Consider the following 25,927-nt stretch of genomic DNA (forward strand, 5'->3'; position numbering starts at 1 on the left):
TTACTTTAGTTTAAAAGCCTTTCTTTCAAAGCCACCTCCCTTCACAACAGTAGTGCTCTGGCAGTGAATTGAGTGGTCTAGGATTCGATGAAACTGTGCCTAATTTCCGGGCCCAATCTGGAAAATAAAAGAAATTAATGATTTATTTTAAAACTACTCAGTTTTAACACACTATCTTTTCAGGAACAATTGTGTGCAATAACAAAGTGATTTATAAGGTTTAAAACAAAGGAATATATTTAAAAGATGTGGGGGGGAAAGGGCTTAATCAAAAGGTTGTTTTTGTGGTTCAATCTCTGATTGAGGTGTGTGATTAGATTATTCCAAAATGTAAATAAAATGAAATAAATTGCATAAGTTTGTATTCTTACATTCTAATTCTAGATACCTGCTTCACCCTTTAAGCCCTAAAAGGTCATTTTGTATCATGTTTGTATCAAAATGTAGTTACCATCCCTAAATTCAGACCCATTGGAGTGCCCTCATCTTTTATATTGTCTACAATCACCAGCATTTCTGCTTACCTAAAGGTATGGGTTCAAGGAGTTTGGGTTGGATACTGCAATCATTGCATCTACAACTAGTGGACCAAAGACTAGACTGTTTCAATGATAGTGTAACAAAACTTTATCAGGTATAGTGCTATTCCCTGTGTTAGGTGTTTTACTTAGGGTTAACCCTAAAATTCACAGATCCTCAGAGGCCCACTGATACTATCACTACCTCAAAGAGATCAATGAACTTTCCTGAGTTTACAGGACTTGTGAGAGGAGGAGCCCACATGTGACCCAGAATTAGCAGGCCCCAAAGTCCCTAATCTTTTCATTGTTCTCTCCACCTTCCATAGCACTTCAACAGCATTTAAAGAAATAAGCATTTTTAATATTAAGAATGAATAACATTTCATTTACTCGGGAAATATAGCTGGAAATGCCATGTCTGGAAGATTGTAAAGATCAGATTTAACTAAATGTGATGCTGTCCGTAGTTGGTAACCATATGACTTCTCAAAGCTTACTATTAGATTAAATAATAACTCTGACCTTAAGGATTACATTGTATACCAGGGAAATATATTAATGATGTTTAGAAGTGTTAGGAATCCTACTTGATAGCCTTAGTGATCTTTGTTATGAGAATTATGGAGTTGAATTAGATACATTTAACCAGGTAAATTCAACAGTAAATGTTTTAAGAACACAGCAATATTTTGGGAGGATTTCTCCTGCTATTCCACTTAGTGCATATATATGCCTTCTGACAGTGGGTGCTATCAAGTCTGAAATATACTATACAAATTTGGGGGTGGGGAATACTATGGAAAGAACTGTGAAATGATTTTTTAGATTTCTATATCATTTGACAAAAGTCGAATTATTGTTCATGTGAATTTGTGTGTGATGACTGCTTTGAAATTCATTGCTGAAAAATGAAGTGAAAAATTAGTTGAGAACCACAGAGAAAATGTAACCAACTTGCTGAAGAATCTCATGTATTCCAAATGATTTAATAATTTAGTATTATTTAATAGTATCACTTTAGGCAATTAAGAAATTTTAAAGGATAACCTTGATTATATATGATTACTACTTTATGCCCTAGTTTTAGAAATTAATCCCAGTGAAAGATGTCATTCCAGTGTATTAGGTTTTTTTAAAAACAAACTTTTATTGTGGCACATGTTTGTCCTTGATTATTAGTAATAGCTAACAGTTTTGGAGGTTTCTTAATGTTATGTACAGGCACGATGCTACATTATTTATATGGATATCTCAGTTCTATTAGGTAGATACTATTTTTATCCTTTTTGCATGTGAGAAAACTGAAGGTCAGAATCTAAGGGTCACACTGCTACGAAAAGAATATACTTTATTTTGGAAGAATGAGGTTTTTTAATTATTTGGCACCAAGGTGCATAAAACAAGTGCAACTTTCATCTGAGGGGCCATCTCACCCTCCCAGGCTATAGATCCCCTGAGAACAAAATCTTCTCTTCTACTGTATCTTGCACATAGTCAATGCTTAGTAAATATTTCCCAAATAAATGAACCCCTGTGTTCTGAGAAAGAACTTTTACTGAGGAGGAATTTCTTAGCTAATAACCATAATCTGTCATGGTCTGTATATAATCTGTTCTTCAACTGTTTCCAAATAAGAGGTAAGAACTGAACATGAAATGCAAATTGCTAATCTAGACATGAACTTGGCCCTTAAACTCTGATGACAAAGACTGGTCAAATGGATAAGATTTTAAAACAGTCTTACACCTTGATAAACACTGTAATAGTACTTTCTCTTATTCTGTGAAAGGCCTTCCCCCAAATACTCCTTCAAGGAGTCAGTTTCTTGAATTAAACAAAAGCTCAATTCAATCAGTGCTCAGCTTCATAATAATTCTCTGTTAGGTCTCTTGCAAACCAGCCCTTTGCCTGCCTGATAGTTGTTTATAAAATAATTGCCACCTAAGTATCTCTAAAATCCATGTAAGATGGTTCAGTTCAGTTCAGTCGCTCAGTTGTGTTCGACTCTTTGCGACTCCATGGACTGCAGCACACCGGGCCTCCCTGTCCATTACCAACTCCCAGAGTTTACGCAAACTCATGTCCATTGAGTTGGTGATGCCATCCAACCATCTCATCCTCTGTCATCCCCTTCTCCTGCCTTCAATCTTTCCCAGCATCAGGGTCTTTACAAATGAGTCAGCTCTTTGGCCAAAGTATTGGAGCTTGAGTTTCAACATCAGTTCTTCTAATGAACACTAAGGACTGATCTCCTTTAGGATGGGCTGGTTGGATTTCCTTGCAGTCTAAGGGACTCTCAAGAGTCTTCTCCAACACCACAGTTCAAAAGCATCAATTCTTCAGCGCTCACCTTTCTTTATAGTCCAACTCTCACATCTATTTGTGACTACTAGAAAAACCATAGCCTTGACTAGATGGACCTTTGTTGGCAAAGTAATGTCTCTGCTTTTTAATATGCTGTCTAGGTTGGTCATAACTTTCCTTCCAAGGAGTAAGCGTCTTAATTTCATGGCTGCAGTCGCCATCTGCAGTAATTTTGGAGCCCCTCAAAATAAAGCCTGCCACTGTTTCCACTGTTTCACCATCTATTTGCCATGAAGTGATGGAACCGGATGCCAAGATCTTAGTTTTCTGAATATTGAGCTTTAAGCCAACTTTTTCACTCTCTTCTTTCACTTTCATCAAGAGGCTCTTTACTTCTTCACTTTCTGCCATTAAGGATGGTGTCATCTGCATATGGAGAAGGCAATGGCACCCCACTCCAGTACTCTTGCCTGGAAAATCCCATGGATGGAGGAGTCTGGTAGGCTGCTGTCCATGGGGTCGCTAAGGGTCGGACACCACTGAGCGACTTCACTTTCAGTTTTCACCTTACACTTTCATGCACTGGAGAAGGAAATGGCAACCCACTCCAGTGTTCTTGCCTGGAGAATCCCAGGGACAGGGGAGCCTGGTGGGCTGCCGTCTATGGGGTCACACAGAGTCGGACAAAACTGAAGCAACTTAGTAGCAGCAGCATCTGCATATGTGAGGTAATTGATATTTCTCCCAACAATCTTGATTTCAGCTTGTGCTTCATCTAGCCCAATATTTCTCATGATGCATATAAGTTAAATAAGCACAGTGAAAATATACAGCCTTGACATACTCCTTTTCCTATTTGGAACCAGTCTGTTGTTTTCTGTCCAGTTCTAACTGTTGCTTCCTGACCTGCATACAGATTTCTCAAGAAGCAGGTCAGGTGGTCTGGTGTTCCCGTCTCTTTCAGAATTTCCCACCGTTTATTGTGATGCACACAGTCAAAGCCTTTGGCTTAGTCAATAAAGCAGAAATAGGTGTTTTTCTGGAACTCGTGTGCTTTTTCGATGATCCAGCGGATGTTGGCAATTTGATTTCTGGCTCCTCTGCCTTTAAGGTGGTGCTAGTGATAAAGAACCTACCTGTCAATGCAGGAGACATGGGTTCAATCTTTGGGTCGGGAAGATTCTCTGAAGGAGAGCGTGGCAACCTACTCCAGTATTCTTGCTGAAGAATCCTGTGGATAGAGGAGCCTGGCAGGCTATGGTCCATGGTGTTGCATAGAGTCGGACACGACTGAAGTGACTTAGCACACAGGGATGCATGCACTGCGTGCTGCTACTAGGCAGACTGGGGACCTGGGACCCTTTGCTGCTTTGCTATAATGCTTACACCTGGAAAAACTTCTCTAGTAACAAAATATTAATACAGAGAAATGAGAAAAGACTAAAAATAACTGCATGCAGGCAGTTGGGGGAAATCATAGACAACAAGATACAAAAAGAGCAAAAATCCCAACTGCCACTTTTGAGGAGCTGGAAGCAAAAAGAGTGTCTTGGGAGCTTTGGCTCTATACATGCCCCCCTGCACACATCACCACCAAAGAGGTGGGCAAAACACCTAAGCCCAATACCTGAGCATACCTCTACTCATATCCCATAAAAGGAACCAGCTCTACCATCTACTGAACAAGGGAACCTGTTACTTGTTCTTGCTCCCTCCTACAGCTAGCTCAGGAACCCCAATAAAAGTCTTGCCTGAATTTCTTGTCTGGCCTCTAGTCAATTTCTATTGCTTGGGGAAGGCCTAGCACCCTGGCCGGTTTCACTGCCTCCCATCATCAGCGGCCTGAAGCACTGGTTCCCAACTTGGCTATACAAAGGAATTATCTGGGGAGTTTTACAAATTACTCATGCCTGGGACCTTCTTCCTCCCACCAGGAGATTCTGACTTAATTGATATTGGGTATATCCTTGGCATCTGGATTTTTAAAAGTGATGTAGCTGAAGTTAAAAACCTTCAGCCTAACCCCTGCAATCATCTCCTGACCCTTCTTATTCCATCTTGGCTCCACTCTACTCCCCATCCTGTCCCTTTTTCTTCTCCATAGTTGGAGTAATCTTTTCAAAATGCAAGTGTAACTGTGTCACCTCCACCCCCTTAAAACATGGGGGCTTCCCAGGTGGCCCTAGTGGTAAAGAAACTGCCTGCCAATGCAGGAGACATAAGAGATGCAGGTTTGATTCCTGGGTCAGGAAAATCCCCTGGAGAAGGAAATGGCAACCCATTCCAGTATTCTTTCTGAAGAATCCCATGGACAAGGAGCATGGTGGGCTACAGTCCACAAGGAGGCAAAGAGTTTGACACAACTGAAGTGACTGTGCATGAACCCCTTAAAGCTTTTCAAAACTTGCCCAGTAATCTCAAGCTAGAGGCCCCAAACCTGAAAATGGCTCTTAAAGCCCTCCTTCTTCTTCTTCTTTTTAAAAATATTTATTTGGCTCCGTTGGGTCTTAGTTGCAGCAAGTGAGATCTTCGGTCTTCCTTGTAGCATGTGGGATTTTTAGTGGAGTCATGCAGACTCTTACTTGCATCATGTGGGATTTAGTTCCTTGACCAGGGACTGAACCCAGGCCCCCTGCATGGGAGTGCAGAGTTTTAGTCACTGGACCACCAAGGAGGTCCCCAAGCCCTCCCTGACCTTGTCATCTCTTTAGCCACATCCTTCTTGACTTATGGGCTCCAGCACACTCATTTATCTTTTAGTTCTTCAGCCATGCCATGCTCTTCCCACAGCGCCTTTGTACACACTGCGCCTAGTGAAGCTCTTCTCCCATTCCTTCCCTCGTTAACTTTTAGCTCATCTTTCAGCTGTCAACTCATCATTTTTCTGACCTGTTATATGCTCTTATAACACCACATAAACTCTGCTTCATAAGACTTACGGCCAGTGAAATTTTATGCTTATCTCTATGCTGGTTCCCCCATTGAAGCTCCTTGAATGTAGAAACTTTGGGTCTATTTCTGCTTCACATGGTGTTACTAAAACCTTGCACACTGGCCTATAGTTATACTCTCAAATTAGTTACTGAAGGAATATGTAGGAATGAATGAAAATATGCTTGACATCAGATCTATCACCAAGTTCAACTGATGTCAGCTCCAAAATATCTCCAGGACCCATTTGTTCCTCTTTGTCTTCCCTGCTGGTCCAAGCCACCATTATCTCTGGTCTCAACTCCTAAACAATGTCCTCACTGGTCTGCAGACCCTCCCTCTTGTTCCTCTCCAGTGTCCTAACAGCAGGCAGACTGATCTTTTAAAAATCCAAACAATATGCTACTCCTCTGTTCAAAATTATTCCAAGTCTTTCTCTTGTTCTCAGAATAGAATCCAAGCAACTTACCACTCTCACCCTCACTGACTATCCACCGAACTACACTGGCCTCATTTCTGTTCCTCAAACATGCAAGCCGTTTCCAACTTTCAGGCTTTAGCACTTACTGCTGTTTATATGATTCATTGTTATTTTCCAGGGCTCAGTTAAAATTATATACAGATATTCCCTGACTGCAGTGTTAAAAGTAATCTCCCTTGGCTACATTCATCACTGTTTACTTCCCTAACAGCAGGACTACAGTCTAAAGTTCGTTTTAAATGGACTTGTTTATGCTCCGTATGTGCTTTCCAGGTGGTGCCAGTGGTAAAACAAACAAACAAAAATGCCGCCTGCTGAGTGGCAGGCAATGGGTTTGATCCCTAGGAGGGGACGATCCCCTGGAGGAGGGCACGGCAACCCACTCCAGTATTCTTGCCTGGAGAATCCCATGGACAGAGGAGCCTGGCCAGCTACAGTCCATTGGGTAGCAAAGAGTCAGACATGACTGAAGTGACTTAGTTCATGCTCCATATCCCCCATTAGAATGTCAGCTCCATGAAAGCAGATGTCTTGTTTATCCTGATCACTGTACTCCCAGCAGATAGGTTGTACTGGGTGTTCAACCAGTAACTGAATCATCTTACAGCTGCCAGCTTCCAAGATGGATCTCAATGATTCTTGCCTCTGGTGGTATCCATGCCCTTGGATCCGACTCCCCTCCCATACTGCTTCAGGGCTGACTGTAATATGACCTTCAAGTTTAAGCCATAAAAGACATTGCAGTTCCCATCTTCATCTCAAATTACTCATTCTAGGGGAAGATAACTGTCACACCATCAGGATGCTCAGCATGGAAAGAATCAAGACCCCAATCCCCCAGTAGCCTGTGATAACCACGTGAGCCGTCACGCTTGACAACTATATGAGTGAACCACCTTGAGGGTGGATCCTCCAGCCCCCTTTGAGCCTTCAGATGATGAAGCTTTCACTGTCACAGACTGCTGCATTGAGAGAGACTCTGAGCAAGAACTGCCCACCTGAGCAGTTCTCAAACCCTAACCCACCAAAACGATGAGAGGTATTAATAAAAATCATCATTATTGATGTTTTAGGTTACTAGGTTTTGGAATGGTTTGTTACTCCACAATAGAAAACTAACATACACTCAATGAGTAATCAACGGAGTCCTGAATACTTCAACATAAATTATCTCTTGAATCGGTCAGGCTTCAAACCTCACTAAGCAGGGAATGACCCTAGGCCACACTTTCAAGTACCATATTTTCCATATTTCTATCAGAGGCTTTAACAATCTTGCAGTACAAGTGGGAGGCTGTGCAATTAGCTTTAATTGCTCTCCTGTGAATTCTTTATTCAGTACTGTCTTTTCTCTCTCCTGAGGCTCTGCCATATGAGTCTTCCCATTTCCCATGAAACTTCCTCAGTTCAATTTAAGAGCAAGTTTTGGGAGTGTGACATCTCTGCACATGACCTAGACCGATGACTTAGCAGCTGCTTTGCCTGAACAGGTTTTTAAGTCTCTAAGCCTCTGTTTCCTGTTCTGCTAAACAGAATTAGTAAAAATACCTACTTTGTGGGGACAATCCGACTCATCACAACGGTGAGTGTGACACACATATGAGTAAACCACTTAGCACACCTTGGGCACATGACAAATATTTTAAATTTTAGCAGTTATCCTAAAATGCGGACCTTGAATCTCTATTTTACAGACAGAAAGGTTCAGAAAAGTCGAGTGTCCTGCCCGACACCGCACAGCTGGGATGTGCCAGGCCTGTAGCACTCTAAGGCCTGAATTCTGCTCCCTGCCTCGCACTGCCCCATCCATGGTTCTGCCACCGCCTCCCAGCTACCCTTCTCACCTGCTGGCTGTATCTTCTCCTGCCCGTGCTAAGCAGTCCGACAGACTGATGCTAAGCTAACCATCCGACAGAGGATGCTAAGCTAACATCCTCTGAAGCTGATTGGGTTGCCCCCTTGACTCTGATCCTATAACGGCTCTGATTATGCAAATTCAACTTTCCAGGCTCCTGTAGCTCCTCTTCAGTTCCAGGCACTCTCGCCCACTCTGCCAATCTTCATTTTACTTCCCACTTCTGTTCTACCTTGCTCAATCATGCCTGGCCCTCTTGGGGTTCCTCCCTGCTCTCCTACCCCGCCACCCCACAAACTCCCCCTTCTTCTCATCCACTGCCTCTGGTAAGTCCCCCTGTTTCTTTTTCTACCTGCAAATCTTATCCATCGAGATGAAGCTTAGTTCCCCACTGGTGCATTCTGCTTTCCTGGCTGTTCTAGGCCCCAGTGATCTCATCTTTCTACTGCTGCTCCTCTACTTGGTACTTTTCCCCAGGGGGCTCAGTAGTAAAGAATCTGTCTGCCAATGCAGGAGACTCAGGTTTGATCCCTGGGTCAGGAAGATCCCCTGGAGAAGGAAATAGCAACCCACCCCAGTCTTCTTGCTGGGAAAATTCCATGGACAGAGAGGCCAGATGGGCTACAGTCCATGGGGTTGCAAAGAGTCAGATATGACTTAGCGACTCAACAGTAGCAGCAGCAACCTCTGATAGGTTCATTATTGCCTCATCTTCCCAGTTAGATTGTGAGCTTCCTGAGGCTGGATCATAGTCTGGACTTTCTTTTACCTCCTCCCATGGCACTTAGCCTGGGTGTTTTTTTTGCTAAACATTCACCTGATTATATAGGTTTGGAAAGAATTAGGAATTGCCTTTTAAAATAAGCAAGAGAGAAACTTCTTGTGCCTGTCTAACAAGACTTCCTTATAGCAGAGAAATGGTAAAGAAGTGTTTACCATCACTTTGGAAACTAGAGGTCACCTAGATTCCCTCATACAAAGGAAATAAATTTCACACTCAGTCAGCCTCCAAAGACTGCTTCTACAGGGATGGGAGCCCCACCGGTTCTTCCCAACCACCCCTTCTTTTTTCCAGTTCCACCTCAGCTCCAGGTAGTGTCTTCTGCCTGAAGCCAACTTTCTTTAACATAACCCTCCTAAGGTCCCCTGATTCCTACCACTCCATACTTCCTCCTCCAATGACCTATCTCAGCCTTCACCCTCCTCCCTATCCCCTCAGCTCCCTCTCTTCTCAGGCTCCAAACTTCTCTCACCTCCAAGAACCCGATTAGCCTGCTTGCAACTTCTTATCCCAACTAGCCCTGTCACTCTCTGGCCCCAATCCCAGCTTCATCCATCACCACCCCTATGCCTGGCTCCACTCCCTGAGATCTGCCTGGCTCTGCTGGGTTCCCGCTCTTCCCAATTGCTCTTTTTCCTGTCCCCTTGCGACTGAGTCCCAGCCCTGCTCTGGCATTCCCTCCGGGCTGCAGCTCTTTGTTCAGGGAGAAAAAAAGAGGGGTAGATTCTTCCCATTCCCCATCCCATTCCTCTCACCATCCTTCTACTAGTTCTGTTATTTTTAATTTTAAGATAAAAAAAAGTGGCTCATTTTAAAGAAAACTGTTGAATAGATAGTAGTACAAGTGATGGTCAGCTGTGACAGAGGTAAAATAGCCTGAAGGTCCAGCACAGACCTTGGGCTAGGGCTGAATTCTGTGTCTGAAATGACCTGGGTCTGGGTTTTGCTTCTATTTCCTGTGACTTGGGGCTGTCTCTGCAACTTGGTCACTGTAAAGAGGGGGAAATAATAGTATTTACTGCAGAGAGCTGTTAGAAGGCCCAAATATATGCTCACCACCATGTAAGAGCCCCAGAAGTGTTGGGGTTCACTCGTTTAGAAAGTCTGTCAGTGGAGCAATCGATGGTGTGACTAAAATCCAAAGCGTCAGTGATTACAGGAATACAGTCAAGTTCAAGGTCATTTCTATGTGTACTTCCCAGGGTCATATCTGTGGGGGGGCCTTGGCCCCTCAGCACTCATACGCGGGCTGCAGCATGGAGAAATACTACAGAGGGAACTTAGAATTTTTGAAACATACCTGCAAATATTAAATAATTGTCATAAATCCATTTAAAGTAGAATGAAAGGAGGAAGACCCTCTCAACAGTGTGTTTAGGCACAATAACAAATTTGTCGAGTGACAAGGGGGCTCCGAGGAGTGGTCAGGCTTGAGCCTGCTTTCTACCAAGGACATTTGTGAATTTTCAGCCTTAAAGTCTCCTGTACGAGGAGCTAGGAAAGAAGGATGTAGTCCAGGGGCAGCTCTCGAAATTCTTCTTCCTGCACCAGACACAAGGGAATACCCCTCCCTGCCAATGTGACTGGTCCCAGACAGGCTCCCTGAGACAGCAAGCCCACAGGAGATGCTCAAATGTGGCCCAGGCAAAGTTGCTCTCAGACAGTGAGAACCCTTGATCTGACTTACCCATCTTGTAAAATGGCAAAGAATAGTCTCTTTGGTAAGAGGTTTCTTTATACCATGGCTCGGCAGGCTTTGAATGTCTTCGAACATTGATATAATGAATGAGAGTTTGTTGGTCTAATTGAGGCTGATACTGACTTTTCTTCTTAGATGGAATTTCCAAGTCTATGAGAGGTCTAAATGAAAATAGAAACAGCTTGCTAAATACTCACCCAGAAGGAAAGAAGAAAAGCATTTCTTTTTCTCATCAGCTGAAATCCATTCCCTAAAAGTGGCCCAGAGGCTACCAAGATAGTATTGACAAGACTCTGTAACTCCAAGGCGAGCTCTAGCAAACTTGTCAGTAGATGGTTTAAGGATTCCAGACCCCTATTCTCTTTAGCATCCCTCCTCCTTTCTAATCACAGGTCATAGAAGGTGACCTGCATCAAAACTTCCTCTGGATCTGTTCAGGCATGGCTACTTCCCAGTGCCCTTTTGAAATGTAATTTTTTTATGCATATTTAGTTCCCTCAAGGAACTAGTGCTTTATTTTGACCAGACTAACCGCTATGGTGCATACTGGTGTTTGATGAGCCTGAAACTGGTTATAATCTTCCTGTACCTCCAGATGAGTATAATGTGAGCTGTGGGCTTGTCATACATGGAATTTATTATGTTGAAGTATGTTCCCTTCATGCCCAATTTGTTGAAAGCTTTAATCATGGTGCTCAACATCACTAATCATTCAGTTCAGTTCAGTTCAGTTGCTCAGTCGTGTCCGACTCTTTGCAACCCCATGAATCGCAGCATGCCAGGCCTCCCTGTCCATCACCAACTCCCGGGGTTTACTCAAACTCATGTCCATCGAGTCAGTGATGCCATCCAGGCATCTCATCCTCTGTCGTCCCCTTGTCCTTCTGCCCCTAATCCTTCCCAGCATCAGGGTCCTTTCTAATGAGTCAACTCTTCACATGAGGTGACCAAAGTATCGGAGCTTCAGCTTCAGCATCAGTCCTTCCAATGAACACCCAGGACTGACCTCCTTTAGGATGAACTGGTTGGATCTCCTTGCAGTCCAAGGGACTCTCAAGAGTCTTCTCCAACACCACAGTTCAAAAGCATCAGTTCTTTGGCGCTCAGTTCTCTTCACAGCCCAACTCTCACATCCATACATGACCACTGGAAAAACCATAGCCTTGACTAGACGGACCTTTGTTGGCAAAGTAATGTCTCTGCTTTTTAATATGTTATCTAGGTTGGTCATAACTTTCCTTCCAAGGAGTAAGCATCTTTTAACTTCATGGCTAATCATTAGGGAAATGCAAATCAAAACCACAATAAGATATCACCTCATACCTGTCAAAAAGGCTATCATCAAAAAGACTAAAAATGACAGGTAATAGCAAGAATGTGGAGGGAAAAAAAAGTCCTCATGCACTGTTGATGGGAATGTAAATTGGTTGCATCTACTATGGAAAGTGGAATGGAGATTCCTCAAAAAAAATAAAAATAGAACTACCATGTGATCCAGCAATTCCACTTCTGTGTGTTTTTCCAAAGGAAACAAAATCACTATCTCAAAAAAGATATCTGCTCTCCCATCTTCACTACAGCATTATTTGTGATGGCCAAGACATTGAAATAATCTAAATGTCCATTGATGAGTGAATGGAAAAAAAATGTGTTGGAAAAAAAATGTGTGAAATGTATATACTATGAAATGCTATTCAGCCTAAAAAAGATTAATAGCCTGCCATTTGTGACAACACAGATGAGCCTTGGGGACATTATGCTAAGAGGCAAAGAAAGACAAATACTGTATGATCTCACTTTTATGTGGAATCTAAAAAAACTGAACTCATAGAATCAGAAAACAACATAGTGATTGCCAGAGGTGAGGTTTGGGGCCTGGGGGAAAAGGAGTGCTCCCACACTGAAATGGGTGACTGACACTATTTAATCATAATGCATTATGTTTATATACTTTGGTAAAACTTGATTGTGATGTGCCTTCTTTAAAGAGAAGAGTTTGTTAGCAGAAATGGGATGCCTCCGCCTGAAATTCAGGAAAAGAAAGAGCAAGACTCTAACTGTGTCTGGACAGTGGAGCGATGCTGGATGCATGGGAGATGTTCTGTTGAGGACAGGTGTGGAGAAGCACCAAGAATTCCTTCCCACCTCGACTTGCTGTTGCTTTGTGCTTAAAAGTTTCTTGGTCTTGGAAAGTGGGTACCTTATATGGTGTGTGGGAGCACTCCTTTTCCTCTGAAAGCTTGTTTCCTGCTGTCAAGCAAAACATTTGCTTTCTGATGAATGGGTCAGTCTCTTGTGAGTTTGTGTTCTGCCTGTTACTGTCATCTGGTCACTTCTGTGCCACTGACAGCTATGGATGGCTCCCGAACCGGATCCTGGTGATTGCTCATACACCCACCCCTGCTAGACTGGCAGGCTGTTCTGACTTTGCCCTGGATGTTTCTATGGAACCAGAATCATCTCCACTTTCAAGAATACTGATGGTGTTCTGGAGACAAGACTTTTACTCAAAAGGGGGACTCTAATTCTGAAAATATCACATTGGTGGGAGAATATATCTGGGGAAGGTAAGCCATAGGCATCTGTCTGTTTAAGTTATGAGTATAAAGACAAGAAGTTAGGCCTGGTCCTAATAATTGCATGATTTCCTGTCTTGTTTGTTTGTTTTGTTTTTGCTTGTCGTTTCCTTATTCTTAGCCAGAAGTTTAATAAAGTCGTTGGTTGACAAAACATTGACTGAGTTTTTCCCCTAAGACTAATCTTAGGCAGGCTCAAGTCTTGTCAGAGTCAAGGTTCCCTTTGCGTGAGCATCCTGTGGTTGGAGGAGGGGCAGATATTGGAGCCAAGGGAACGGTCAGAGTCCACGGGACACACGTGGAGCTGGCTTATGGAAGAGGGTTTCAGTAGTTTCCTTCCTTGTTTATCCTCTGGCAGAGATCATTCTCCTAACAAGATTTTGATATAAGAATGTATTTGAGTTAGAACAAAGAACCTTGAACTGGGAATCAGAAAGTGTGGATCAATTCACAACTCAGCTTTTACACCAACCAGCTACATGTCAGGCAAGACATGTCGTGTCTCTGGCTACATCTTATTTATCAAGTTGAATCAGAATTTTAAAAAGCTAAAGCTACTTCCAGTTTGGTCATCTATTAAGTTTAGTCTGTGTGCTACTTTGTCGTTGCTATGGCTTCCTTTTCTTTACTTGAAGAATAATCAGGAGTTGACTATGTCAAAGGCAATTAAGAAAAGAAAAGAAGTTTCTAAAATACACTATGATGATGAACTCAAAATAATAGCTATTGTATTTTAAGTGCTTACTATGTTCTGGAATTTTACATCAATTATTTTATTTAATAGGTAAGCCAATTGATATTCAGAATGGATGAAAACTGCCTAAAATCAAACATTTCATAAGTTACTCAGATTGATGTTTCTAACTGGATCATGGAAAAAGCAAGAGAGCTCCAGAAAAACATCTATTTCTGCTTTATTGACTATGCCAAAGCCTTTGACTGTGTGGATCACAATAAACGGTGGAAAATTCTGAAAGACATGGGAATATCAGACCACCTGACCTGCCTCTTGAGAAATCTGTATGCAGGTCAGGAAGCAACAGTTAGAACTGGACATGGAACAACAGACTGGTTCCAAATAGGAAAAGGAGTATGTCAAGGCTGTATATTGTCACCCTGCTTGTTTAACTTACATACAGAGTACATCATGAGAAACGCTGGGCTGGAAGAAGCACAAGCTGGAATCAAGATTGCCGGGAGAAATATCAATAACCTCAGATATGCAGATGACACCACCCTTATGGCAGAAAGTGAAGAAGAACTAAAGGGCCTCTTGATGAAAGTCAAATAGGAGAGTGAAAAAGTTGACTTAAAGCTCAATATTCAGAAAACTAAGATCATGCCATCCAGTCCCATCACTTCATGGCAAATAGATGGGGAAACAGTAGAAACAGTGGCTGACTTTATTTTTCTGGACTCCAAAATCACTGCAGATAGTGACTGCAGCCATGAAATTAAAAGGCACTTACTCCTTGGAAGGAAAGTTATGACCAAACTAGACAGCATATTAAAAAGCAGAGACATTACTTTGTCAACAAAGGTCCGTCTAGTCAAGGCTATGGTTTTTCCAGTAGTCATGTATGGATGTGAGAGTTGGACTATAAAGAATGCTGAGTGCCAAAGGACTGATGCTTTTGAACTGTGGTGTTGGAGAAGACTCTTGAGAGTCCCTTGGACTGCAAGGAGATCCAACCAGTCCATCCTAAAGGAGATCAGTCCTGAGTGTTCAGTGGAAGGACTGATGTTGAAGGTCAAACTCCAATACTTTGGTCACCTGATGTGAAGAGCTGACTCATTTGAAAAGACCCTGATGTTGGGAAAGACTGAAGGCGGGAGGGAAGAGAAGGGGACGACAGAGGATGAGATGGTTCGATGGTATCACCGACTCAATGGATATGAGTTTGGGTAAACTCTGGAAGTTGGTGATGGACAAGGAGGCCTGATGTGCTGTGGTTCATGGGGTCGCAAAGAGTCGGACACGACTGAACGACTGAACTGAACTGAACTGAACAGCCTCCCAAAACTAGAAAATAGCACTGAAGTGCCTGCTTTTTTCCCCTTTCTGTTAAAATCACTGCAAAAAGGCAGAAACTGGTTAGGCCAAATTTGTGATTTTATTGAGAAGGAAAATGAGTGTCAGGAAGATTAAGTTATTTGAGTTAAAATGTTAAACTAATGATATTTCTTACATTCCTTTGATGATTTAAATAATTTTATATTTATTGTTAATTATAAAAGTAGTATATGTTCATCATAGAAAATCTGGAAAATAGAGAAAAAGATAAAAAATGAAACACAAATATCAATAATCTCATTATTCATGAAAAGCCAGTGTCAACAGTTTGCGTGTATTTCCTTCCAAATTTTTGTATCCATTAAACAATAATTATTATTTTTATTATTATCATCGCAAATTGTGATTCCAAGCTTTTCATTTATTAGTCTAACTTTAGTGAAATTTTTGTATATTACGATTTAGGAAAGTGTCTTACCTGGGAGATCTCTTCACACTATAATCATAATGGAGTCTTGCCAGCTGCCCAGTGTAATAACCACGGAGATCTTTTCCTTGGTGAACAATGAATATACTAGTGGGGACAGGAAGGAGAATGAGAGAAAAGGAGTTAATATGACTAGCTCTTTACAGAGGAAAACCAGCTGTGGTATAGTACAAAATATATTCAGTCTCTATCCTCAGTTCCTGGCACAAAGGTCCTAAAACCCTTGGAATCTCTTGATAGGGGTGTCTTTTGTTATCCATTTTTCAGGATTCATAAAGAAATATTTGACTTGTCAGGTATTAGTTTCAAAATATCAAGAAAAAAATAAGGGAATATATAAAGCCAGTGGAGCAAATGTTGATATTTACTGAAAGATGGAAATGGATAAATGGAGATTCTTTAAACTATTTTTTTCTACTTTTGATATTTTTATGAACTTTCATAGTGTTTAAAAAGAAACTCTAATAATTAAATATATAGGGGCTAAAAATGAAGAAGCACTATAAAGGTCAAAGCACAAGTTACTTGCAAGCCTGGAGGAGGGGTTCCAGCCTTGCCTGGGTGGGTTGGGCTGTGAGGATGTTTGGAAACACAAGCATAAGTGAGTAAGGTCGAGAGTAGGGGGAAGTCTTCTGGGGCGTGAGATGAGCTGGGTGTGTATAGCTGAAACACAGCAGTGTCGGGAGGAGCCGAGGGCTCATGGTGCCCAGATCTTACATTTTGAAATACATCTTCTTTATAATTAATTACTTTTCTTTTAGATGATCGTTATAGCTTAATGTTGTTGTTGTTTAGTCACTAAGTTGTATCCAACTCTTTTTTGACCCCATGGACTGTAGCTCACCAGGCTCCTCTGTCCATGGGATTTCCCAGGCAAGAATACTGGAGTGGGTTCCCATTTTTTCCTCCAGAGAATCTTCCCAACCCAGGGATCAAATCCGTGTCTCCTGCATTGGCAAGTGGATTCTTCACCATTAAGCCACCAGAGAAGCCCTACAGCATAATTATATGTAGTTGTATTATGTTATTTACAGATTTTATTTCAGGAGAGTAGCAGGGACATTACAAAATATTTATTATAAACCAATGGAGTGTGTCATCTGAAAAACAGAACCATTGATACAGGTAATAGGGAATCGTAGGATTTTAAAGAAAATCCATGATGAATGCAATTTTTGTTGAAGAGAGTTTCTGCTGGTGGCAATGTGGAAAACAAATCTGAAGACAATCTGACTAGAAGTATAAGGACTGATCAGGAGGTAATCATAGCAATGTATGTGGGACGTAGGGAAGCTTTGAACTCTGTGGTGGAAAGTTCACTTGGGGAGGAGAGGCCTAAGATGACTGCTAGGAGAGAGGGTTGAGGATGAAAAAGAAGGAGCACACCAAGGCTTCAGCACAAGACAAGGCTTCAGATGTTGGGAAACAGGCTGCCATTCACCAGGAGACAGAGTGCAGGAAAGTGACCCTTCTTGAGATGATGACTGTAGAGTTTGTGGTATGTGGGGTCTTTGGGGACCTTCCATACGTTCTTACTCAGTAGGTGCCATAAGAATTCAAGAAGAGTTAGTAAAAGGTACTACATAGTTTTGCATGGAGTAGCTCATCAAGTACTTGCTGAATGATGAATGGAAACTTAAGCTGTGCCTACAGTTTGACCAGAATTTATTAACTATGCATAATGTATCCTACAGTGAACAAAACCATCCCAAAGAAAAAGAAAAGCAAGAAGGCAAAGTGGTTATCTGAGGAGGCTTTACAAATACCTGAAGAAAGAAGAGATGCAAAAAGCAAGGAAAAAAAGGAAAGGTATATCCAACTAAACACACCTTTCCAAAGAACAGCACAGAGAGACAAGAAGGCCTTCTTCAATGAACAGTGCATAAAACTAGAAGAAAACAGTAAAAGGGGAAAGACTAGAGATCTCTTCAGGAAAACTGGAGATATCAAGGGAACATTTCGCCCAGAAATGGTAGAGACCTAGTAGATGCTGAAGAGATCAAGAAGAGATGGAAAGAATACATGGAAGAACTGTACAAAAAAAAGATCCTAATGAACCGCATTACTACAATGGTGTGGTCAGTCACCCATAGCCAGACTTTCTGGAGAGCAAAGTCAAGTGGGCCTTAGGTACTAGTGTTAATAAATCTAGTGGATGCAATGGAATTCCAAAAGAACTATTCAAAACCTTAAAGGATGATGCCATCAAGGTGTTGCCTTCAATATGTCAACAAATCTGGAAGACCCAGTAGTGGCCACAGGATTGGAAAAGGTCAATCCTAAACCCAGTTCCCAAGAAGGGTGGTACTAAAAAATGTGCTAACCATCACACAATTGCACTCATCTCCCATGCTAGTAAGGTTGTGCTTAAAATCTTGCATTCTAGGCTTCAGCATTATGCGAACCAAAAACTTCCAGATGTCCAAGCTGGGCTTAGAAAGAGGAACCAGAGATCAAATTGTCAACATTTACTGAATCATAGAGAAAGCTAGGGAATTCCAGAAAAACATCTATCTCTGTTTCATCAACTATGCCAAAACCTTTGACTGTATGGATCATTATAAAGTGTGGCAAGCTCTTGAGGTGATGGAAATACAAGACCATCTTACCTGTCTCCTGAGAAACCTGTATGGGGGCCAAGAAGTAACAGTTAGAACCCTGTATGGAACAAATGATTAGTTCAATATTGAGAAAGGAGTATGATAGGGCTGTCTGCTGTCACCCTGTTTGTTTCAACTATATGCTGAGCACATCATGAAAAATGCTGGCCTGGATGAGTTACAAGCTGGAGTCAAGATAGGCGAGAGGAACATCAACAACCTCAGATATGTGGATGATACCACTCCAACGGCAGAAGGCAAATAGACACAAAAGAGCCTCTTGATGACGGTGAAGGAGGAGAGTGAAAGAGCTGGCTTAAAACTAAATATTAAAAAAACTAAAACCATGGCATCCGGCCCCATTACTTCATGGCAAATACAGGTGAAAGTAGTGACAGATACCCTCTTCTTGGGCTATAAAATCACTGTGGATGGTGACTGCAGCCATGAAATCAGAAGACGAATGATTCTTGGCAGGAAAGCCATGACAAACCTAGACAGTATGTTGAAAAGCAGAGACATAACTCTGCTAACAAAGGTCTGTATAATCAAGGTATGGTCTTCTCAGTGGTCACGGATGGTTTTAAAAGCAGGATGGTAAAGAAGGCAGAGCACCAAAGAATTGATGCCTTAGAACTATAGTGCTGGAGAAGACTCTGGAGAGTCCCTTGGATAGCAAGGAGATCGAACCAGTCAGTCTTAAGGGAAATCAACCCTGAATGCTCGTTGGAAAGACTGATGCTGAAGCTGGAGCTCCAGTATTTTGGTCATCTGATGCAAACAACTGACACATTGGAAAAGTCCCTGATGCTGGGAAAGATTGAGGGCAGAAGGAGAAGAAGGTGTCAGAGGATGAGATGGCTGGATGGCATCACCGTGCAGTGGACATGAACTTGGACAAACTTTGGGAGATGGTGAGGGCAGAGAGGCCTGGCGTGCTACAGTCCATGGGGTTGCAAAGAGTCGGACACGACTAGGTGACTGAATAATGACAACAATGTGCCCTGCACACTACTAGGCTCTGCAGATACAAAGCTGACTCAAAAGCAATCCTTGTCTTCATCGTGCTCTTTATGTGCTGAAATCATGATCTGAATAAAGGGTCAGTGGGGTAGAAAAGAGGGAGGGCTGTCTAGGGTTTGAGCAAGGCAGTAGGAGAGGGAAGAGATTCCAGGTGAGGGAATGATAGAACCCAACTCTTGGACAGAGTTGTGATCAGAGTGGAGTGTGTGAGGGCCAGTGGGGACTTTGCTGTCTAGCTGGTGCAAAAGGCAAGTGCTGTCAGCAGGGCGGGTCTGCCTGTCTGTGCAAACAGGACCTCAGGGAGCTCTGATTTTCAGAAAAACCACAGTCTGTCTGGGCCTGCCCAGTGGCTGGGATAATATGACTGAGCCCTGAAAGGTAAATAACAGCAGGGGATTAGGTCGTAAGAGGAAAGAAGAACTGGCACAATGATAGGGAACAATGACATTCTTGAGGGCACGGGAATGGGAGATATAGCTTTCTTAGGTGCCTGTCCGGTTTCCAAGCCCCACCTTGGGAAGATCACCTCACTGGAGGCTCTGTGAAGCATCCAGCTGGAGTTCAGAACAACACTGATTTCTCACGGTTGCTACACCATTTGCACTAGGCTGTGTTTTGACTCTGGGTTCCTCCTGGGCATGAGTCTGGGTGAGCAGCCTAAGCACTGCTCCTAGAAATGGTCTGTAAAAGCCATCTGAGACTGGAGAAGCCCCTCACCAGCACTAGGTAACGTGCCCACCCCAAGTCCCTCGGGAGTCTCCCTGAGTAGCTTTTTAATTTTTATTTTTTTAATTTTTTTTATTTTGGTTGCAACACGCAGCATATGGGATCTCAGTACCCTGACCAGGGATCCCACCTGCAGCCCCTGCAGTGGAAGCGGAGAGTCTTAACCACCAGACCCCCAGGGAAGTCCCTCTCCGGGTAGCTTTTGAAGTGGAGAGAGTAGGAAAGTGTGTAAGCAGGTGGGTGTTGGAGGCAAGGCTGGGTGGGGTTGTGGTCATTTGAGGAATGAAGGTGTGGTATGCTTTTATTCCAACTCTTTGGGTAGACTTTCCAAGATCCCCCCCGTGATTTTCACCTCTAAGAGGAGAAAGCTCTAGATGAAGGGGGTAACATGTCAGTGGTTTGGAAGAGAATTTTTATCTCCTAAGAGATAACGCCTGGCCTGGCCCGGCAGTTAGTGCCCCCAGAGGCTGCACAGTACCCGGCCTCTCCCAAGGAGGGGCTGGGTGTGAGGAAAACATCGATTAATGAGTAGGAAAGCAGGGCTGGCCTCCAGACCTGGTCTGGGAGCCCTGCCCTGGACTCTGCTCAGACCCACTTTATTGACTTGGCTTGTGAGATTCTTGAGTCAGCTGTAGAAAGGCCTTTTCTCCTCCCTGGGTGGGAGTAGGAGTCCAGGGACAGTATTTACCAGTGCCTGACAGCGTGGCTCTTTGAGGTAACACATTCAGTCTAGACAAGAGCAAACCCGTTCCCTGGGAGGGTGAATGCAACCAGAGCAGGATCTGGGCTTCCCCGCAGGCAAAATTCAACACCCAAAGGGGAGGATCCCTCTGGGGCCTGAGGTAGCCCGGGCCACTGTGATGGTGCAGCCCTATGTCTGTGCTGGGCCTCATCATTACAAAGCTTCGCAGAGATGATCTCATCTAGCTCTCACAGTCATGTTGCTAGGTAAACACTGTTAACACCCTGTTACAGAAAAGGAGACCAAGGCTCACAGAGGTTAAGTGGGCTTTCTAAATAACACCCAGCTGATAAATGCCAGAGGCTTGAGTCAAACCCAGTTCTCTGAACTCCATGTCGCATCCAGAGTCATCTCTGTTTGTGCGATGACTTCTTGAGAAGAGTTCAGCGTTACTTTTGTGTGAACTCTGTGATTCACTGTGGGCAGACAGGAAGTGGATGTCCTGTACCAAAGCAATAGGAAGAGAAGTAGACCCCGCAGTGAAACTGGAGGCTGCTTTCGGTTCAGGAAAACAAGTGCTTACTGCAGGCTCTGAAGTGTGCTAGATGCCAGGGCTACAGTGAGGAGAAACACTGTCTTTCCACCTAAGAGTTCATAATCAGGTAAGGAAAACCCTCCTCAGGCCCAGTCATGTAGAGTGGGGGTAAGTGCTGCACCAGTCAGGAAACAAAGGCTCAGGGGGAATGTGTCTCTTACTAAGGACAGGAGCTGATAAGTACAGAAGGTGGGAGACCACCATGCCCACATCCTCATGCTTTCACTCCTCAGACTCTACTGGCTTCACAAATCTCAAGGAAGAGGGAGCCTCAGTTTTCTCATCAATAAAATGGGGTGGGGAGGGCTTCCCTGGTGGCTTAGTCGTAAAGAATCTATCTGCCAATGCAGGAAGCACAGGTGTGGTCCCTGATCTGGAAAGATTCCACATGCTGCAGAGCAACTAAGCGAGCTACAACTAGTGAGCCTGTGCTCTAGAGCCCAGGAATCACAACTCCTGAGCCCGCGTGCCCTAGAGCCCATGCTCTACAACAAAACAAGCCATGGTAATGAGAAGTCTGGGCACTGCAATGAGCAAAGAGAAAAGCCTGCATAGCAACAAAACCCCAGCACAGCCAATAATAAATAAATAGGCAAATGAAATTTTTAAAAAATTATAAAAATAAAAAGTGGGGGTGATGCTATCTCCATTAATGACTACATGAGAATCAACAAGATAAGTGTGAACGTCCTTGGTGACTGAAGTATCTCATAGGTGTTGCTGTATATCATTTGAGGCAGGATGATCTGACCTTCACAGCTGCCCCTTGATGTCTCAGAGATTGCGTCAGTCAATGTTTTTAAAGTTCCTTTAAGTCCAACACAAATTCTTTGTCTTTTGCACACCACAGTGAGTTTAATCCAACCTAAGTAATCTTTCCAGGAGCATCTTAGGCCCCACAAGTCAACACAATACTCAGTCCTGCCCCTGAGTGACAAGGCTAATATAATTTGTATCTAATGTAATTCTTTTACGAGAATTTTGTGTGGTCACTAGTACTTGTAAATCACTTAATGAGGTGCCCCTACTGGTTTGTAATTCGGTTTTCCCTGCTATAGCCCAAGGGTTAGGCATTTAAGGATGAATTAATTGGGTAAATGCTTACAGAGAGGAGTAGCAGAGGGCAGACCTTCTGTCAATACTGTCAATCACCAGGAAGCCAAACCTCAAACACATGCTGGAATGAGTTTTTCTCATTGATTCATTCATTTTCAGTTTTCCAACAAAGGTACGCAGAGGTCCTAAAAAGTGTGGCAGTCTGCTAGGCAGAGTGGCCTATGAAACAAGCCCCGCCCTGGGGCTGACCCAGAGATGCCAAGGGCAGTGACCTAGAGTACCGATGTTGGCTTCAGACCAGCAGGTTCAAATGCTACTTCTGCTAGTTCACTACTGTGGAATCTGAGGACAGTCACTTAACCACTCCTTGACTCAATTTCCTCCCAGTCACTGTGAAGATTAAATGAGTTAATATATACTTAGAACAGTGCCTGCCACATATTAAGGACTGTTAAAGGGTTAACTATTATTCCAGTGGGTGATCTAGATAGGAAATAAAGAAACAGAAAATAATTGAAAGTTATGATTGGAGTCATACAGGAAATCAAAAAAGGTGTGAGAGAGAGAACTGACAGAGGTGATGAGGTAGGTGGAAGGAGGACACCTCCCCCAGCCAGGATGGCACCATCTTCTGCTCACTGAGCACCTGATAACAGTGGAGACATGCTGAGTGAAAGGGGGCTGGTTGAACCAAGTAAAAAGAATAGCAGAGAGTCGAGAAGGCAATGATGTAGGGGAAAGGAACATGTCCCAAAACCCTGAGACATGAAAGAGTGCGGGCCTACTGAAGGAACAGAAGAAAGATCACGGGGCTGGAGCTAAGAGGAGGTTGGAGAGATCAGCAGGGTCTGTTTGTGTAGGGCTCTGCAGGCCCTGGCAAGTGTTGAGGCTTCATGCAAAATCCAATAATTGCAGGGTTTGGTTTTTTATTTTTTGACTGTGCTAGGTCTTTGTTGTGACACTTAGGATCCCTAGTTGTGGAGTTCTGACTTAGTTGTCCCGCAGCATGTGGGATCCTAGTTCTCTGACCAGGGATAAAATCTGTGTCCGTTGCATTGGAAGGTGGGTTCTCAACCACTGGATGACAAGAAAGGTCTCAGATTGCACAGTTTTATGCAATGGAAGGCTCTGATCCTGTTTATGTTTTGTGGGGTTCTCTCTGGAGAATGGATTGGAGGAGGACCAGAGTGGCCGTTGTTGTAGGTGAACAGGGGAGAGGCAATGGTGGTCTGGACCAGGTTGTGGCAGTGGAAATGAAGAAAAACACTCCAATGGAGACACATCCTAGAGGCAGAATTGAGGAACCTGCTGATGGACTGGTCCACTATGTTGCAAGGCAGGAGAGACAGAAAATAGACAAAGACCTGCCCCACGGGGAGCACTCAGCTGGCGAGTGGGGGCCCCAGTCTGGTGCAGGCACAGTGTGCCTCTGATGGATGAGCCCGAGAGAGCTGAATGCAGCCCAGCCCGAGGACGTCCGTGGCCTGGCGCCTTTGGCTCTGTGTTTCACCCCAACCCTCCAGCTCCCCATGGGCTGCCTTAGGTCAGGTCCAGTGATCCTGACTTGGTTCCATTTAGCTCCAGGCGGCAGCAGCCATTGGAGGATTGTCTCCATTTTCCCCAGGAGATGAGACCACAATTAAATAGGCCCAACAGTGGTGGGCAAAAATCTCAAATACACACACGGAAAGCCAAGGGCATGTGGGGAGGCAGAAATCAAGTAATTCTGGAACCCACCCCTTTCTCTCCACCCTGCTTCCTCCGCATGTGCGTTTCAGGGAGGGAAGGGTAGGCACTATACTTTCTCTAAAATAGGACTTTTTTTTAGAGAAAGAACATCTTTTTAAGAACAAAGCATCCTTCCCTTCCTCCTTCAGTGATTTCTGGAAGCAAAAGGACATATCTTTGATGACTAAACATTGTGGAAAATAACTAAGTACTAAAATTTGGAGTTGTCAGTTTGCTTGGATGCTGCCATAAATGTAGGATTTTTTTAAAAAAAACAACTTTTTGTAAACCCAAAGAAACTTCAGTAGAACCTCTGGCAGCAGTTGTCTCTAAATCAGGGAGCAAGCAGCAGAGTGAATAATTCTAGTCTCCCAGGAGCCTGTCTTCCGTGCTGCAGCTCTGGAGGTGTCTTCATTTGGAAGACCATTACCTGGGTGGGATTGCTGGGCGGCGGTCAATAAATTCTCATAGCCGGATGGCAGTCATGATGGATAAGATTCTGAAAAAAAATTAAAATGAAGTTTCTTATTGCAAGTTTATATACATTTCCCAGGCATGACTACCTAGTACTACAAAGTCTGTCTTGAAAGTAGAAGGACCATTCATAGCTTCTGCTAGACTATTTAGGGAAGGAAATAGACTCTTTTTTTAAAAAAATTTATTTATTGATCTATTTATTTATTTCTGGCTCTCTGCAGTTGTGGTGAGCAGGGGCTACTCTTCATTGTGCTGCGCGGGCTTCTCATTGTGGTGGCTTCTCTAGGTGCTGAGCACGGGCTCGTGGATGCTTGAGCTTCATTAGTTGCGGCACGTGGGCTCAATAGTTGTGACTTCTAGACTCTAGAACACAGGCTCAGTAGTTGTGGCACTTGGGCTTAGTTGCCCTGCAGCACTTGGGATCTTTCTGGATCAGGGACCAAACCTGTATCTTCTGCATTGGCAGGCAGATTCTTTACCACTGAGCCACCTGGGAAGCCCCAGGAAATAAACTCTAAAAGAAGCAAAAAGAAATGGAAAGCATAAGCCAATATACAGAGGCATGCTTTTCTTTAAGAGTAAAAAGTACTGTGTGAGTTGGGGACGTAGCCTCCTTTCTCACTCTTCTTGAGGTATCTTCCTACTGCACTTGCTTGTAGGCTAAGCACTGCATCTTCCACATGCCCTCATGACTAGAGTTCTGGAAATGAGTTAGGATCCTCGAATCAGAGGTAATTGAGTGAGATTTGGAAGATGAAAATGAGACAGGGGCTAATTTCTGCCTCTTTGCCTTTTTCTACTGGCGAAACTGGTTAAGAAAATGTGATGTTTCTTTCTGCAGCAGAAATGCCAGTGTCCAGTCTCCAGCTTTGAGGGTAAAAGAGGCAATCGTGTTGAAGCAATGCTGAATGCTGCATTTAGTGCTCAAACACCAGCTTCTTGAGGGCAGAGAGGCAGCTGGAGTGGCAGTGCTGTTAGCTTTGGGACCAGGTTCTTGAACTCAGTTGTCTGGAAGCAACTTCCTCATCAGGGCACAGGTAGCTGCTTTTATGATGGATCAGTTTTGTGAAGATGTTCTAGAAGCTTCCTGGAAGCCTTCCCCAGAGCATACTCTTCCAACACTTCCAATGATTTTGTAACCACCTCATTATCTACATTGAACTCTTTCTGTTTCTTTTGCTGGCTCCAGTTTAAACATATAATATATAATGTTTCTAGTCTAAAATTTCATTTTGCATCTGCTTATGTACTGGAGAGGGCTTGCCATAGAAAACCACTGCATCTAAGTATTCACTTGAGAAAGAGTCTACAATGGGGAAGACACTAAGTGCCTCCGGGGACAGAGGTGGGAGAAAGCCTTATTTTTTACAGTTTACCTTTGGTGTACCTTG

General features: G+C 43.3%; 1 protein-coding gene across 1 annotated transcript; it reads right to left on the reverse strand.

Moving 5' to 3' along the window:
* C14H1orf100 (chromosome 14 C1orf100 homolog) lies at positions 1 to 24,545 on the reverse strand. Its single transcript, XM_043924341.1, is given in 5 exon segments — positions 1 to 34; positions 36 to 117; positions 10,561 to 10,733; positions 15,641 to 15,736; positions 24,490 to 24,545. Coding segments are annotated over 5 exon segments (441 nt in total).
* Positions 24,546 to 25,927: the final 1,382 nt, after the last annotated feature.

Source organism: Cervus elaphus, chromosome 14 (genome assembly GCF_910594005.1).
Source record: "Cervus elaphus chromosome 14, mCerEla1.1, whole genome shotgun sequence".
NCBI lineage: Eukaryota > Metazoa > Chordata > Mammalia > Artiodactyla > Cervidae > Cervus > Cervus elaphus.